The sequence below is a fragment of the Empidonax traillii genome, unplaced genomic scaffold (genome assembly GCF_003031625.1).
Source record: "Empidonax traillii isolate 1590-97213 ecotype Southwest subspecies unplaced genomic scaffold, ASM303162v1 scaffold1601:size85128, whole genome shotgun sequence".
Taxonomy (NCBI): domain Eukaryota; kingdom Metazoa; phylum Chordata; class Aves; order Passeriformes; family Tyrannidae; genus Empidonax; species Empidonax traillii.
The window spans coordinates 44,038-56,665 of record NW_020956794.1 but is presented as its reverse complement, the minus strand read 5'-3'; the positions used below and the strand labels follow the sequence as shown (position 1 = coordinate 56,665).

The following is a 12,628-nucleotide window of genomic DNA, read 5'->3' as shown; positions in this document are numbered from 1 at the left end:
AGGTGTGTCATGGCAGTGGAGGCACCTACACAGGAAATCCACCCCAGTACAACACCCCTGGGCAGTACCAGGCAGGACAGGAAGCATTTGCATAGGTTTTATTGCTGTTGCTACAGCCCAGGATAAAGACTTGAACATATGAGGTTGAACAAACTATGGAATGTCATCACCCACAGAGGACAGAGGAAGCCAATCCAGCAGTGGCCCTGTAAGGCAAGGTTTCAATGGTTCCATGTGTTGATCAGAGAAGTGGATTTGTCTGGGAAAAGTCAGAGAACTGAGTTTGTGCATCATGGATCTCTGTGGGCTTTCAGGGACGGCCTCTCTGCTCCAAACTGAGGCTGATGAGCAGCACACAGAGTGAGGACACCGAGGCAACCAGAGAGAGGCTGGTGGGACTCTTGGCACTTGAGCCTCCCACTGCTCCCACCACAGGGACGTGCTGTGGGCCATTAACAACGTGGAATTGTTGATTTACCACGGTTGGAAAAGACCTCCAAGACTACTGAGTCCAACCCCCCACCCAGCACTGTCGTGTTCACCACTAAAACACATCCCCAACCACCACACCCACACGTTCATTGAACACCTCCAGGGGTGGTGACTCCACCACTGCAGGTGCTCCTGTCCTCAGTGCAGAGCTGCCCAGGATGATGTCCTTTCCCTCAGCATCTTCACTCGCACCTGGGGACATCTGCCAAACAGACACCCTGCCCAAAACACCCAGAAAGATTCCCAGCCATTCCTGTGGTTAAACACCGCAGTCACACCCTTTCCTGTCCCGTTGGAATGTCCCAGCTCATATTCATGCGGCCCTGCCCACAAAAGTGACCTTCTATTTCTCCCCTGAAGTTCTACAACATCCTTGGTGTGACCACCACTTCTGCAGAAATCCATGGAGCCAAGACCACCTTGTTCTCTGCTCTTTTCACAGTTTCCTCCTTGTGACCTGGAGAGAAAAAAAAAGAATCCCAGGGATCCCAAGCAGGGCCTGGGATCAGGTTGGTGCCATTTTTTAGCACATCAGGCTTTTGGCAAACCCAGGTAAGGGATCTTGCTCTTGGTAGATGGGCTCCTGAAAAGCCCTGGGAAAAAAACCCTGGACTGAAGAAGAGATATTTTCTGAGACACACAGGGTATTTCCAGCCCTTTGATGATACCAGTTGATAACTACAGTGGTCATCAAACAGACAACGAAAGTGTGGACACTTCAGTGCTCAGCTTTGTTTTTATGGCATCCAAACACTATCCCCCTAAGCACGTTCCCACCTCTTTTTTTTCATGTTCTGCAGGCATCTCCAGCTGGCCTTTTGTGCATTTTTGGGGGGGTTGCCAGCCATTAAAAGTCACGTCAGAAGTGGGAAGTCATTTTAGAAGCATTTGTTTGGCAAAAGAGCCCTTTGCCACCGCCTTTCCCTGTTCAAACATCTTCCCTGGAGCCACCCAGAGTCTGGTAAGACACAGATCTGGTGAGACACAGCTCCCAGAAGAGGCGAGGGGAGCAGGGGGTGCTTTAGCTGTAGAAGACGGGCTTGCGGAGCACCCGCACCACGTTGTACGTGTTCAACCCCGGAGCGTCAAAGCCAGGGGACAAACCCTTGCGGTCAAAGGGGTAAAAGTTAAAGAGCTGCCCGTTTTGGGTCTCCAGGGAGATGGAGGCAGAGCCCAGGTGCAGGACGCACGGGAACTCCTTGTCGAAAACGACTTGGAAAACGCGATCCTCTAGGTGGTGGAGCTTGATCGTCCGGTACTTCTCAGGGATCAGCTCTTCCACGTGAGGTCCAAACTGCTGCATGATCAGCACCCCACCGATGCCAACTTTGATCTCATAGAAAGTCAGGTTGGAATAGGTGTAGTAGCCAACATAAGGGACAGGGTTTGGGGGGGGGACCACGCTCTTCTGTGCCTCCCTGAAAGCCGTCTCCATGGCCGGCACGAGGTGCTCGTAGGTCTCAGCCACGACATCCCCGCCCTGGGGCCTGGGCCCTGCCATGAGCACGATGAAGCTCAGGCGGAGCTTGGGGATGAGAGAGAAGGTGGCTGAGTAGCCATCGAGGTCCCCATCCTTCCTGATGACGTCGTAGCCCAGCTGCTCGTTGATCTCCCAGGGCGTGCCGGTCTTGTTGGCGAAGTAGTCCCTGGAGCACTTGAGCAGCGGGGTCAGCATGGTCTTCACGGTGTCGGGTGCCAGGAGCCGGCGGTGGTAGGTGCCCAGGAACACCATGGCCAGCTTGGCCAGGTCGGCAGCCGTGGAGTACATCTGCCCAGAGGGTCTGTACCAGCCCAGGTCGTAGAGCGGGGCCGGCTGGCGGCTGCCGTAGAAGCCCACGGCCATCTGCGAGCGGATGGGCGGCGTGAGGTCGAACCCCGTGTCCTCCATGCCCAGGCGGTCCAGGACGTGCTCCGACACCCAGCGCTGGTACTGCCCGTCGGCCCCGTGCTCGGCCAGCACGTGGGCCAGCAGGGAGAAGGCCAGGTTGCTGTAGTGGCACCTGAGGAGGAGGAGGAGGAAGATCTCGGGGTCAGCTTCAAACCCGCTGCGGGTGGGACAAAGCGGTGCCAGTGTCGGTTGTTTAGCGGGGGATTCACTTTTTAGGGAATGATGTGCTGAAGGGAGAGGAGAGGTGAAGGAGAGGCAGATGCATTGTGGGTGTGGATATGAAAAGATCTCTGTTGTCTAGGGAAGACTCACGTTCATGGAATGACATGGAGAGAGAGGGATAGTGTGGATGATGTCACAAAACAGTGACCGTGTCTCTTATTTAGGGGAAAATCCACATTTTATGGAGTGGGATGGTAAAGGGAGGTGAAGGAGAGACAGGGATACAGTGTGGATGTGGATATGGATATGGATATGGATCTGAATATGGATCTGGATCTGGAAATGGATCTGAATATGGATATGGATCTGGATCTGGATATGGATATGGATCTGAAAATGGATCTGAAAATGGATCTGGATATGCATATGGATATGAAAAACCAGTGGCTATGACCCTTATTTAGGGGAAAAAGCAGATTTTATGGAATCACATGATTAAAAGAGAGGAGAGACGAAGGAGAGACAGAGAAAAACTCTGCGTTGTTGCCTTGTTGTTAAATCAAGAGAGAGAAATACTTCACAGCAACATCAGCAGAGTTATTGAACTCTGGTGGACAGAAAGATCTGGGGATGAAACAGAAACACCCCTATAAATTTGCATAACCTGCTTTACTGTTTATAACAGCTCACAAAGAACACATCCACTGTTTTTAGAGCAAACGAAGAGTTCCAGGTGTTCCCTCAGAGGTCTCAAAATCCCAGGTAAGCCTCTTTGGGGATTGACTCTGCTATAATCACTTAAACACCTAAGCTACCTTAAGATGATAAAAGCACTTAAAGGGCACTTAAAAGCCCACAAAGCAGCAACCAGCACAGTGAAGTCATTAGAGAAGTGCTTCAGTCTTTAATATCCATCAAGTGATTTAAGTCTTTACACTTGAATGAAGTTTAATGGAGTGAAGACATGAATGAGCAAGTTTTCTTAAACACATTTTCAAAATTCATTGTATTTTCAGCTTGGTTGTTTGATTTTTTTTTTTTTTTTTCTTTTCAGTTGTGTGAAGCCACACATCTCACTGAGGCCTATTTAGGTCATAAATTTGGTACCATTTCAACCTTTTCCAACCCATCTGGCTGAATAAAACACACTCTGGATTTAAAATTTTATGTCTGAAATGGAGCTGAACTTCAACATAGAAAAATATATTAAAAGGTCTGTGTCAATAAATGGGAACTTCTTTGGGAAGTATGTCCAGGAACAGGGAGAGAGTTAAAACTATCAACATTAAGCTGATATTTATTAAGTTATTAAGATGTTATGAGACTGTGAGGGGATGTCCCTGTTTATCTTCATGGGGAGCACAATATAAAGATATCAATAGAGATAATAACAATAAGGATATAAAAATATCAAAGAAAATCACGTTATTAAAATGTTAACATCCTTGAAGGAATATCTATTGTAGCCTCCTACATGATAAGGGAAAGAACAGAAATGAAGGAACCTCTGAGCTTTCCTCCTTTGTGGCCATGGCAGATCCTTAGCCACGCTGGACAAATTATTTCGGGATTTAACTCTATTCCCTGACCATTTTGCAGACTTGGAAAAACTTTCCCAAGTTAGTTCCAATCCTTTCCCTCACCTGATGTCCGCTGGATCCTTTTTTTAAAGGAAGCTTAAAGTTTAAGGAAGTGTGGAAGTGTCCAAGGTCAGATTGGATGGGGCTTGGAGCAACCTGGTCTAGTGGAAGGGGGGTGGAACAAGTTAATCTTTAAGGTCCGTTCCAACCCCAACCATTCTGGGATTTTATGATTTCATGATATTTTTGAATGTTTGCAACTCTGGTAATGGACTTTTAATAGGCCATAGAAATTATAAAAAGCATTCACAGATTTTATAGATAATTTAGAGACATACAAGTGGCTACAGACACGATTTTAACTGAAATCTGTGACGTTTAAAACTGTTTAAACTAACACTTCAGCTATAGAAAACCTGCATTTAAGGCTTATTGGACCCAACTGTGGCAGTTTAACTTGCCTCATCTTGACAGATGAAAAATAGAATTACAGAATATTCTGAGTTGGAAGGGACCCACAAAGATCATCAGATCAGCTCCAGCCTCAGACAAGTGTGTGGGGAGGTGGCTGAAGCTCCCTTTGGCAATGTCTATCCACTGGCCATGGAGGTTGCAGGTGGTGCTAAGAGTGAAAAACACTCTCCTAAAAGCTCCTAAAATTAATCCATATGACCTGCTCAAGAGAGCAGAGATGAGGATACAGTGTGGACATGGATATGATAAAATAGTGGCTATGTCTCTTACTTAGGGAAAAATTCACATTTTATGGAATGACACGGTAAAGAGAGGGGAAGGATGAAGGAGAGACAGGGACACAGTGTGAATGTGGATGTGGAGATGACCAAGAGCTCGTAAATGAATCCATCTGACCTGGTTCCTGGGTCAGCCACCAGCACATCATCCTTCAGGAGAGCCAGGGCGTCCTGCGTGCTGCCCTTCCACAGCAGGCTGGTGGATCTGAGCCTCCTGGGCAGACCTGTGCCAGGGAAAAGGGGTTAATTCCAGGCAAAGCATGGAAATGGTGACTCTGGTGAAGAGGGAACAGAAAGCCAAGAGTCAAAGTGGAAGCGACAATGGTGGACACAAAAGGACCTGTTCGCGCCACGCTGCAGGAGCCTCAAACCTGGGGGGTGTAAGTGCTACCCAGCATGAACTCGGGGTGCCACATCTCAGTGAAAACACCTCCATGAATGATCCAAAACCTCCTGTATCCCCAGGTGTGTTTTGGCTTGTTGGGTGTTGGGGAAATCCCTGCCCAGATTGCCGTGGGACTCCGTTCCCGTGACTACAAAGGTGTGTAACGGCCGTTTTTACCAGGATTTCATTTTTTACACCTCACTTTTGAGGGCTGGAACTTCTCTGAATGGCTCCAGGCTTGGCCTAAAGTATTTCTGTCTTCCCCCCCTGCCCATCTTTAGCAACATTTATTAAAGGTTCTGAATGTAGGAAAAAACAAAGGTCTTTTCACTGTAGAAAATGCTAAGATTTTTTAACTTTTAGTTCCATACTGAGCATGGATTCCCTACAATCTTTTGGCCAGTAGTTTTTAAATTGCCCCAGCTCCTCTGAACAGGATCTGTGGCTTGGATTACCCCTGGAGTGGAGTCCTTGTGGCTGTTTCCAGCTCACTTTGATGTAGAAGTGGGGAGGGAATTGGGAAGTGTTTGTGACAGAAAAGCAACTTGTAATAGTGACCATGGGCTTAATCACAGAACTATGGAATTGTTAGTGTTGAAAAAGCCCTCTGAGGTGGAGTCCAACCATCAGCCCAGCACCAATCACCACCATGTCCACCACTAAACCACGTCCCCAGTGCCCCATCCACACATTGTTTGAACACTTCCAGGGATGGGGACTCCCCCACTGCCCTGGGCACCCTCTTCCAATGCTTTTCCAACTTCCCTGTGAAAATCCTTCTCCTAAAACCCAGTCTAAACCGTCCTTGGTGAGGGCTTTTCCTCTCCTCCTGAATCCTGGCAAAGCTGAAGGAGGCCCTACTTTTTTTGGAGCAGCAACTCTTGTTTTTCTCAGTTGGCCTGACCTTGGGATTCGAGTTGGAATGAGAACAGTGTTTGTGCTCCTGCTCTGCGGTTGTTTGTGCAGCTGAATGACCAGGTAAGTGATGCATTTACCAGGACACAATGGGCTCCTTCATTTCCTCCTTGCTGCAAAGACAGTGTTGGACCATGGGAGAGCTCCCCAGAGCCCTGACAGCAGCGCAGTGTCTCTCCTGAGGTTCATTAAGAACGATAAACCAGAGGATGTGTGAGCAATAATATAACCCACAGGCACGGATTTATAGCTCGTGGGCCGCTAATTGATGTGACAAGCACACTGTTAATAATTTACAACCTCATCCCCTCCTGTCATTCAGATGTGTTTGAAAATCCTGGGCTTAACAAGCTGGAGCTCCCAACCAGAAATGTGCTGAGTGCTGAGGAGAAAGACCTTTGGAGTTCCTTTTGTAAAATGCAACGGAGAAGAGCCCAGATAATGAGAATCCATTAGAGATCACTTTCCACTGGAAGAATTCAGATGAAAACCACTTTACAATTCAGATGAAAACCACTTTACAATGTGTCATGCAGTGGCTTTGATCTTGGTGCCAGGCAAAACCTATTCCTTTTTTGGGGGTTTTGACAGACAGCAAATGTAATGTGGGACCTCAACATTCAATTCATCTTCAGTTGGGATTTTGAAACTCTGCTTTTGCTTCTGGGAAATTGTCAGGGGCTGAGGTGGTTGGTGTGTCCTGCTGATGTGGTCTGAGAAATTTGGGCCAAATTCTACCAAAAAAAAAAAAAAAAAAAAGGCATAGGAGCTGAGCAAGGGCACGAATTCAGCACAGTGGAGGGGCTGCACAGAACAAGAGACCAGGGGCACTTCTGACATGTTCTTCTCCCAACAATTCTAGGGTGCACTTCACACCTCACTGGGAGACAGGAGCCCTAATTTCAGGGCATTTATTCCAACCTGGAATAATGGAGAAGCTAAAGAGATGAACCAAAATGCCACACAAGATAACCAGCACAGCCTCTTTGGCCATTTTACATTTTGGAATCTCTCAGTCAAGTATTAGCAGCTTTATTTCTGAGAAATGTTAAAGTTCTGAGTCCTGTGAGCTCCTTCGACCCTAATGTAACAGTTACCCAGTTCTGAAGCAGCAGCACGTTCATTCTCCTCTGCCAACCAGTGCAGAGCCATGAATAGCTCAGGAATCCCGGATCAGGAGCCACGCTGGCAGCTAAATTTAGCTCATCAATCAAGGTCTTTCTATTCAAAGCAAAGAGGTTTGGTGCCTCTTTGACCACCAACTCTACACCTCAGAAAAACCAGAGCACTCTGGGCTGGAGCACAAGGCACTGTTATGCAATAAGAGTTTCAAGATATTTCAGGAATAAGATGGTGGGATGCACCAGGAAAAAATACTGGGGGGGTGTTGGGATATTTGGCGAATAAAGTACTAGGATGTGGTGGGAACAGAATGATGGGATAAAATAGGGCAGGAATAAAATATTGGGATATGTCACACGTAAAACCTTGGCATGTGATGGGATTTAATGTTGGGAACATGCCGCAAATAAAGAATTGGGATATGTGGGGAATAGAATATTGGGAGTGAAATGCTGGTGTGTGTGTTGAATCCAACCCTGTGGTACCAAATTATAAGGAATTTGAATCACTTTCCAGGGGAAAAACAACCCCCCCCAGCCCGTGGGGCAGCTTGGCCCCTTTCCTGGCAGGTGGCCTGGACAAGAGTTTCCTTTTAGCACTCCAGGAAGCTGCTCCCAGGAGTCCTTCTGACCTCTGGGAAGGGCACAGGAGCAGGGTCCATGCCGGGAAACAGCCTCTCAGGAGCCTTTGGCACCCCTGGAACTTGGGCTGTGGTGTCTGTGTGCTCTGAGGTGGCCCAGGGCAGGGCTGGCTCACCTGAGAGCTGGCTGGCCATCCTGCGCAGGGTGACGGGCGATGGCTTCAGCGGCGTCGAGCCCTTCTCCAGAAACACCAGCCCATCTGCTGAGTATCTCTGCTCTGAGTCCTTCAGCCTGCCCAGGGGGTTCTTGATGACAAAGTTCTGGACGTAACGCTCCAAGGGGTCGTCCAGGGAGGTGACCTTGCCTTCCTCCCACATCTTGTACAGCATGATGGTGGGGAAGATCTTGGAGACGCTGGCGATTCTGCGAGGGGAAAAACACGTAGGGAAATGAAACTTTAGGAAGCTCATGGATCGAGAGGAAAGATGGTCAGTGCATGGGATCACCGTAGCTTTCACAGCACCAAGGCTGACAGAGGGCAAGGAGTGCTTGGATGATCCTTCAGGGCACATGGTGTGACTCCTGGGGATGGGCATGTGCAGGGTTGATTGGACTGGATGATCCCTTTGGGTCCCTTCCAACTCAGCATATTCTGTGATTCTGTGACATTTTTGCCTGTTATAAAGGGAAGGGTTAAAATGCAGGTAAGAAGCTTGAATTAATATCCTTAAATTTGAACCTTTATCAACGGACAAACTCTGTCTGTGCCCAGCAGTGCAGTGGCTGCAGATCTTTTCCTAGTCACTTAGTGTTCATAAAATTACCTATTTGGTAAATGATTGGTTAGTAAGAACCATAAAGGAAGGGCAGGCACTGGTCTCTGCTCTGTGAGGACCAGGGACAGGCCAGGGAATGGCCTGGAGTTGTGCCAGGGCTGGGTTAGGTTCTCACAAAAAGGATCTCAGGGAAAGGTTCTTCCCCCAGAGGGTGGTTGGCACTGAACAGGCTCCCCAGGGCAGTGGGCAGGCACAGCCCCAAGGCTGCCAGAGCTCCAGGAGGGTTTGGATGATCCTCTGGGGCACAGAGTGTGACTCCTGGGAATGGTCCTATGCAGGGCTGAGGGTTGGACTGGATGCTTCTTTTCCCCCAGCTCAGCACGTTCCGTGATTTTGCGACAAAACCTTGCTGGGAGTTCATTGGAACGTTATGGTTAAAATCACGGAATTACAGAATCCTTTAGGGTGGGAAAGACCTCTAAGATCATTTAGCCTCACCATTTACCCAGGGCCACCCCTAAACCTTGTCCCCAAGTGGGAGATTTGCACGTTTGGAGCTGCCTCCATCCTGTCCCTGTGGCGCAACCGGGCAGCGCGTTCGGCTGTTAACCGAGAGGCTGGTGGTTCGAGCCCACCCGGGGACGTGGATGTGAGCCCAGGGCACGATTCCAGGGCTTGGAAATACACCTTTAATGTTCTTGCCGACTCAAACCATCTAATGGTTCTGGGGGAAAAAATAGCAGGAGGTAATTTTAACGGTTATTATAGATGGGGAAGAAACAGGTGATCGGGAACTTTCCAAAATTGTTTATTCCGAGGACAGAATTTGACAGTCAGAGTGCAGCCCGTGTGTTTCATAGATAACACAGGTAGAATTCACTGAAAATAGATCTTTAAAGGAAAAGATTTTTTTGCTGTTGTTGTTTTAGCACACACTAAGGGCTTGATTATATATTCATCTAAAAATTAACAGCCAGTATGACACTGGGAGGATGAATAAGTGTACAGGTCTATTTTATGTATAGTAGAAACTCTACCCAACCCCCAAATTTTTCCTAGGCTGATATTATTATTATTATTATTATTATTATTATTATTATTGCTTTAATTAATATTTTAACCCTCTGGCCCTGTCTCCTCTCTGTTCTCTTTTTTTAGTAACTGTGCCAGTTCTCAGCCTTCAGATTTGTGCACTTTGCCTCCTCAGAAATGGAGCCACTCTCATGAACGCTTTCAGGTTCTTCAGGATGGTCATTTAAAACATTATCAGATCAAATTAAGAAAAAAAAAAAATCAATAAATGCATCCTAAGCAACTCATTAAACCACCAGCAAGTGATAATTTGGAGATTTGACTGAAGCATCGTCTCACAAAGTTTCAAGAGAGGTTCCTGCAGGGAACCTGACAGTGGCTCTATCCCCAGGGATCAGATCTCCATGTGTGGATGTGCCCTTTCCTGGCTCCCTGCCTGTGCCAGGGGTACCTTTCCCTGCCTTTTCCTGGTTCTCTGTCTGTGCCAGGGCTCTCACCTGTAGATGGTGTATTCGTTGGGCACGGCCGAGGAGGGGTCAGAGATGTTCTTCTTTCCAAAGTTTCCTGTCCAGAGCACTGTGTCGTTGTAGATGACAATGGCAGACATGGCTGGGAGCCCTGAGCTGTGCATCTTCTGCCTCAGCATCAAATCCACCTGGAGAACAAGGGGAGACCAGCAATTCCCAAATGAAAGCTCTTATAGTGCATCCAGTCTGTATCAGACCACCAGCCCTCCTCGCTCCTGAGCACTCTAGAGGGGTTCTGTGAAATGTGTTTTGTCACAAGAAAATATTTTAATTGTTTAACAGTTTCTTAGAATTGCTTATGTTGAATTATCCAGTGTCTTCCTTTTGGTCTACATGTCAAAGAACCCGTTGCTCATCCTTGTAATATTTAAGATTAAAACCAAATACCAGCATGTAATAACTGTAAATTCTTCCCTTTTAAATTGTTCCCTGCACATCTGTACTCTGCACCGGTATTTTAGAGTCACAGATGTACAAGAAGAAGACTTTTCAAGTATCCCATGAGACTTTTCACTCCACGAATCTCCAGACCTTCCAATGGACAAGTGATCATGTTTCTCCATCACAGCTTTCCCTCTGGGTAAGAGAACTGCTCGATGACCCGTCCTGAATGTTCACTGGAGGAGTTTCATTACACCCATCCCCAGGTTCACCTGTTCTCCTCCTCCTTGATTCCACACCTCCTCCCCAGAGATGCTCAGAGGCAAATGACACATTCCATCTAGCTCTACCCCTGCAGGAGAGCAGCCACGAGGCTCCCTCTGTTGTTCCCTTCTCCCCACAGACCTTCTCCAGGGCATCCTTCAGGATGGGGATGGGGTGGTCCAGGGGTACCGGCTCAGGGTAGCGGGGGCACATCTGCACAGAATCCGACCTCACTTCCATCACAGAAGGGCCTGGAAAACGTTGCAGAGGGAGCACAAGTGACTTCAACAGACACACACTGACAGGGTTTAATCTCACTGCAATTTCACTGGGTGAAAGTGGGGAGAAAGGGTTTTATCAGTGTCCCAGATTTCTGTGCCAAACTATGGGCGAGGTTCAAGCAGAGTACTCACTGGGCTCCACCTTGGGAAGGCTGTACTGCCACAGGAAGCAACCTGTCATTGCCACAGACAGCAGGAAAAGGAAGACAACCAAGACATGGATCCACTTCACCTCCATAGCAGTGAGTTTGAGGAAGCTCCGGCTGCTGGGAGCCTTCTGCAAGCAGAAAAGGAGTCAGAGAGAGAAAAAAACCCACCTCTCCTGCATTACATGTGCTGGGAGAGGCCCAGTGCACCAGAGAACAAAGCTGCTGAGGGGACATGGGTTGATTTGAGCCCCCTGGTCCAGTGGAAGGGTAGAACGAGATGGGTTTTAAGGACCTTTCCCACCCAAACCAGTCTGGGATTCTGGGAGAATTTCAGCACCAGAGCTGGGCATGCCAGCCCATGTTGGGATAACTGGAACCAGAGATGACTTTCTTGCCTTTCAGTGAAGTTTGCAAGCTTTACCTTGTGGGTTCTTGTAGAAGAACACAACTACTCCTTGTGCCTTCCCCCTCCCTGCAGGTGAACACCCATCAGACAGGATTCCAGATACAGCTCTCAATTCCTCCCTTCTCAACCATCAGCACTTATTCCTGGATATCTTTCCATCCTCTTTTTTTTTTTTTTTTTTTTTTCCCCAGAGTCAGCATCTGTTCATGGCAGCCACCAGCCAGATCACCTGAGTGGATCCAGGTTTTCTAGATGAACGAGGGAATTTTTTCCCCGTTTGCTGCCCTCACCCTTCTATGTTGGGCCTGTAAATCCCATCCTATCACAGACCATCTGCAAGCTTGGCGTTTACAGATGCCATGTTTTGGGGGAAACTGGCTGATATTTTGAGTGTGTGCAGCTCTCACAACACTGGAGACCATCCAGGTTGGGGAGAGAACCAGATCAGTGTTGAAATAAAACAAGGAACAGATGACAAACGAGGAGGTGCCTGAGCCTGGGCTGTGCTCCTTCACTGCCTGCAGGAGGTCAGGAGGGTGCTTTTGAAAGTTTGGCAATTAATGTTACAAAACATATGGGCTGCCATTTGCCTCCAATATGGTCCACATTCCAAAGCTGTTTCAGGTTGTCTGGACTCACTCGTAGGATAGACAGATTGAAATATTCCCTTCAGATTTTCCACATGGCCCTTTTCTTTTTTTTTTTTTTTTTTTTTTTTTTTTTTTTTTTTTTTTTTTTTTTTTTTTTTTTTTTTTTTTTTTTTTTTTTTTTTTTTTTTTTTTTTTTTTTGAGATGCAGGAGGGTTCAGGCAAAAGCTTCTGCAAATCAGCTGAGCCTTGTCAGTCCCAACCAGGGAATTCCAGACTCCCCCAAGGCTCTGTGGCTCAGGAAGGATCCAGCTGCGTTTTCCAGCCCCTGATGAAACTCCAGGTTGC

At 47.6% G+C, this 12,628-nt stretch overlaps 1 protein-coding gene and 1 non-coding gene across 2 annotated transcripts in view; one reads left to right on the top strand and one right to left on the bottom strand.

Moving 5' to 3' along the window:
• Positions 1 to 793: 793 nt before the first annotated feature.
• The window catches only part of LACTBL1 (lactamase beta like 1), a 16,517-nt gene continuing 4,682 nt past the window's right edge, over positions 794 to 12,628 (bottom strand). Inside the window, exons 3-8 of the mRNA XM_027908013.1 lie at positions 11,271 to 11,415; positions 10,999 to 11,108; positions 10,183 to 10,340; positions 8,053 to 8,300; positions 4,993 to 5,098; positions 794 to 2,492 (exon numbers count right to left, since the gene is read on the bottom strand). Coding sequence (XP_027763814.1) covers positions 1,514 to 2,492; positions 4,993 to 5,098; positions 8,053 to 8,300; positions 10,183 to 10,340; positions 10,999 to 11,108; positions 11,271 to 11,415 — 1,746 coding nt within the window. The 3' untranslated portion in view covers positions 794 to 1,513. The remainder of the gene's footprint in view (positions 2,493 to 4,992; positions 5,099 to 8,052; positions 8,301 to 10,182; positions 10,341 to 10,998; positions 11,109 to 11,270; positions 11,416 to 12,628) is intronic.
• On the top strand, positions 9,224 to 9,297 carry TRNAN-GUU. Its single transcript has one exon. It is a non-coding gene; the product is annotated as a tRNA-Asn (tRNA).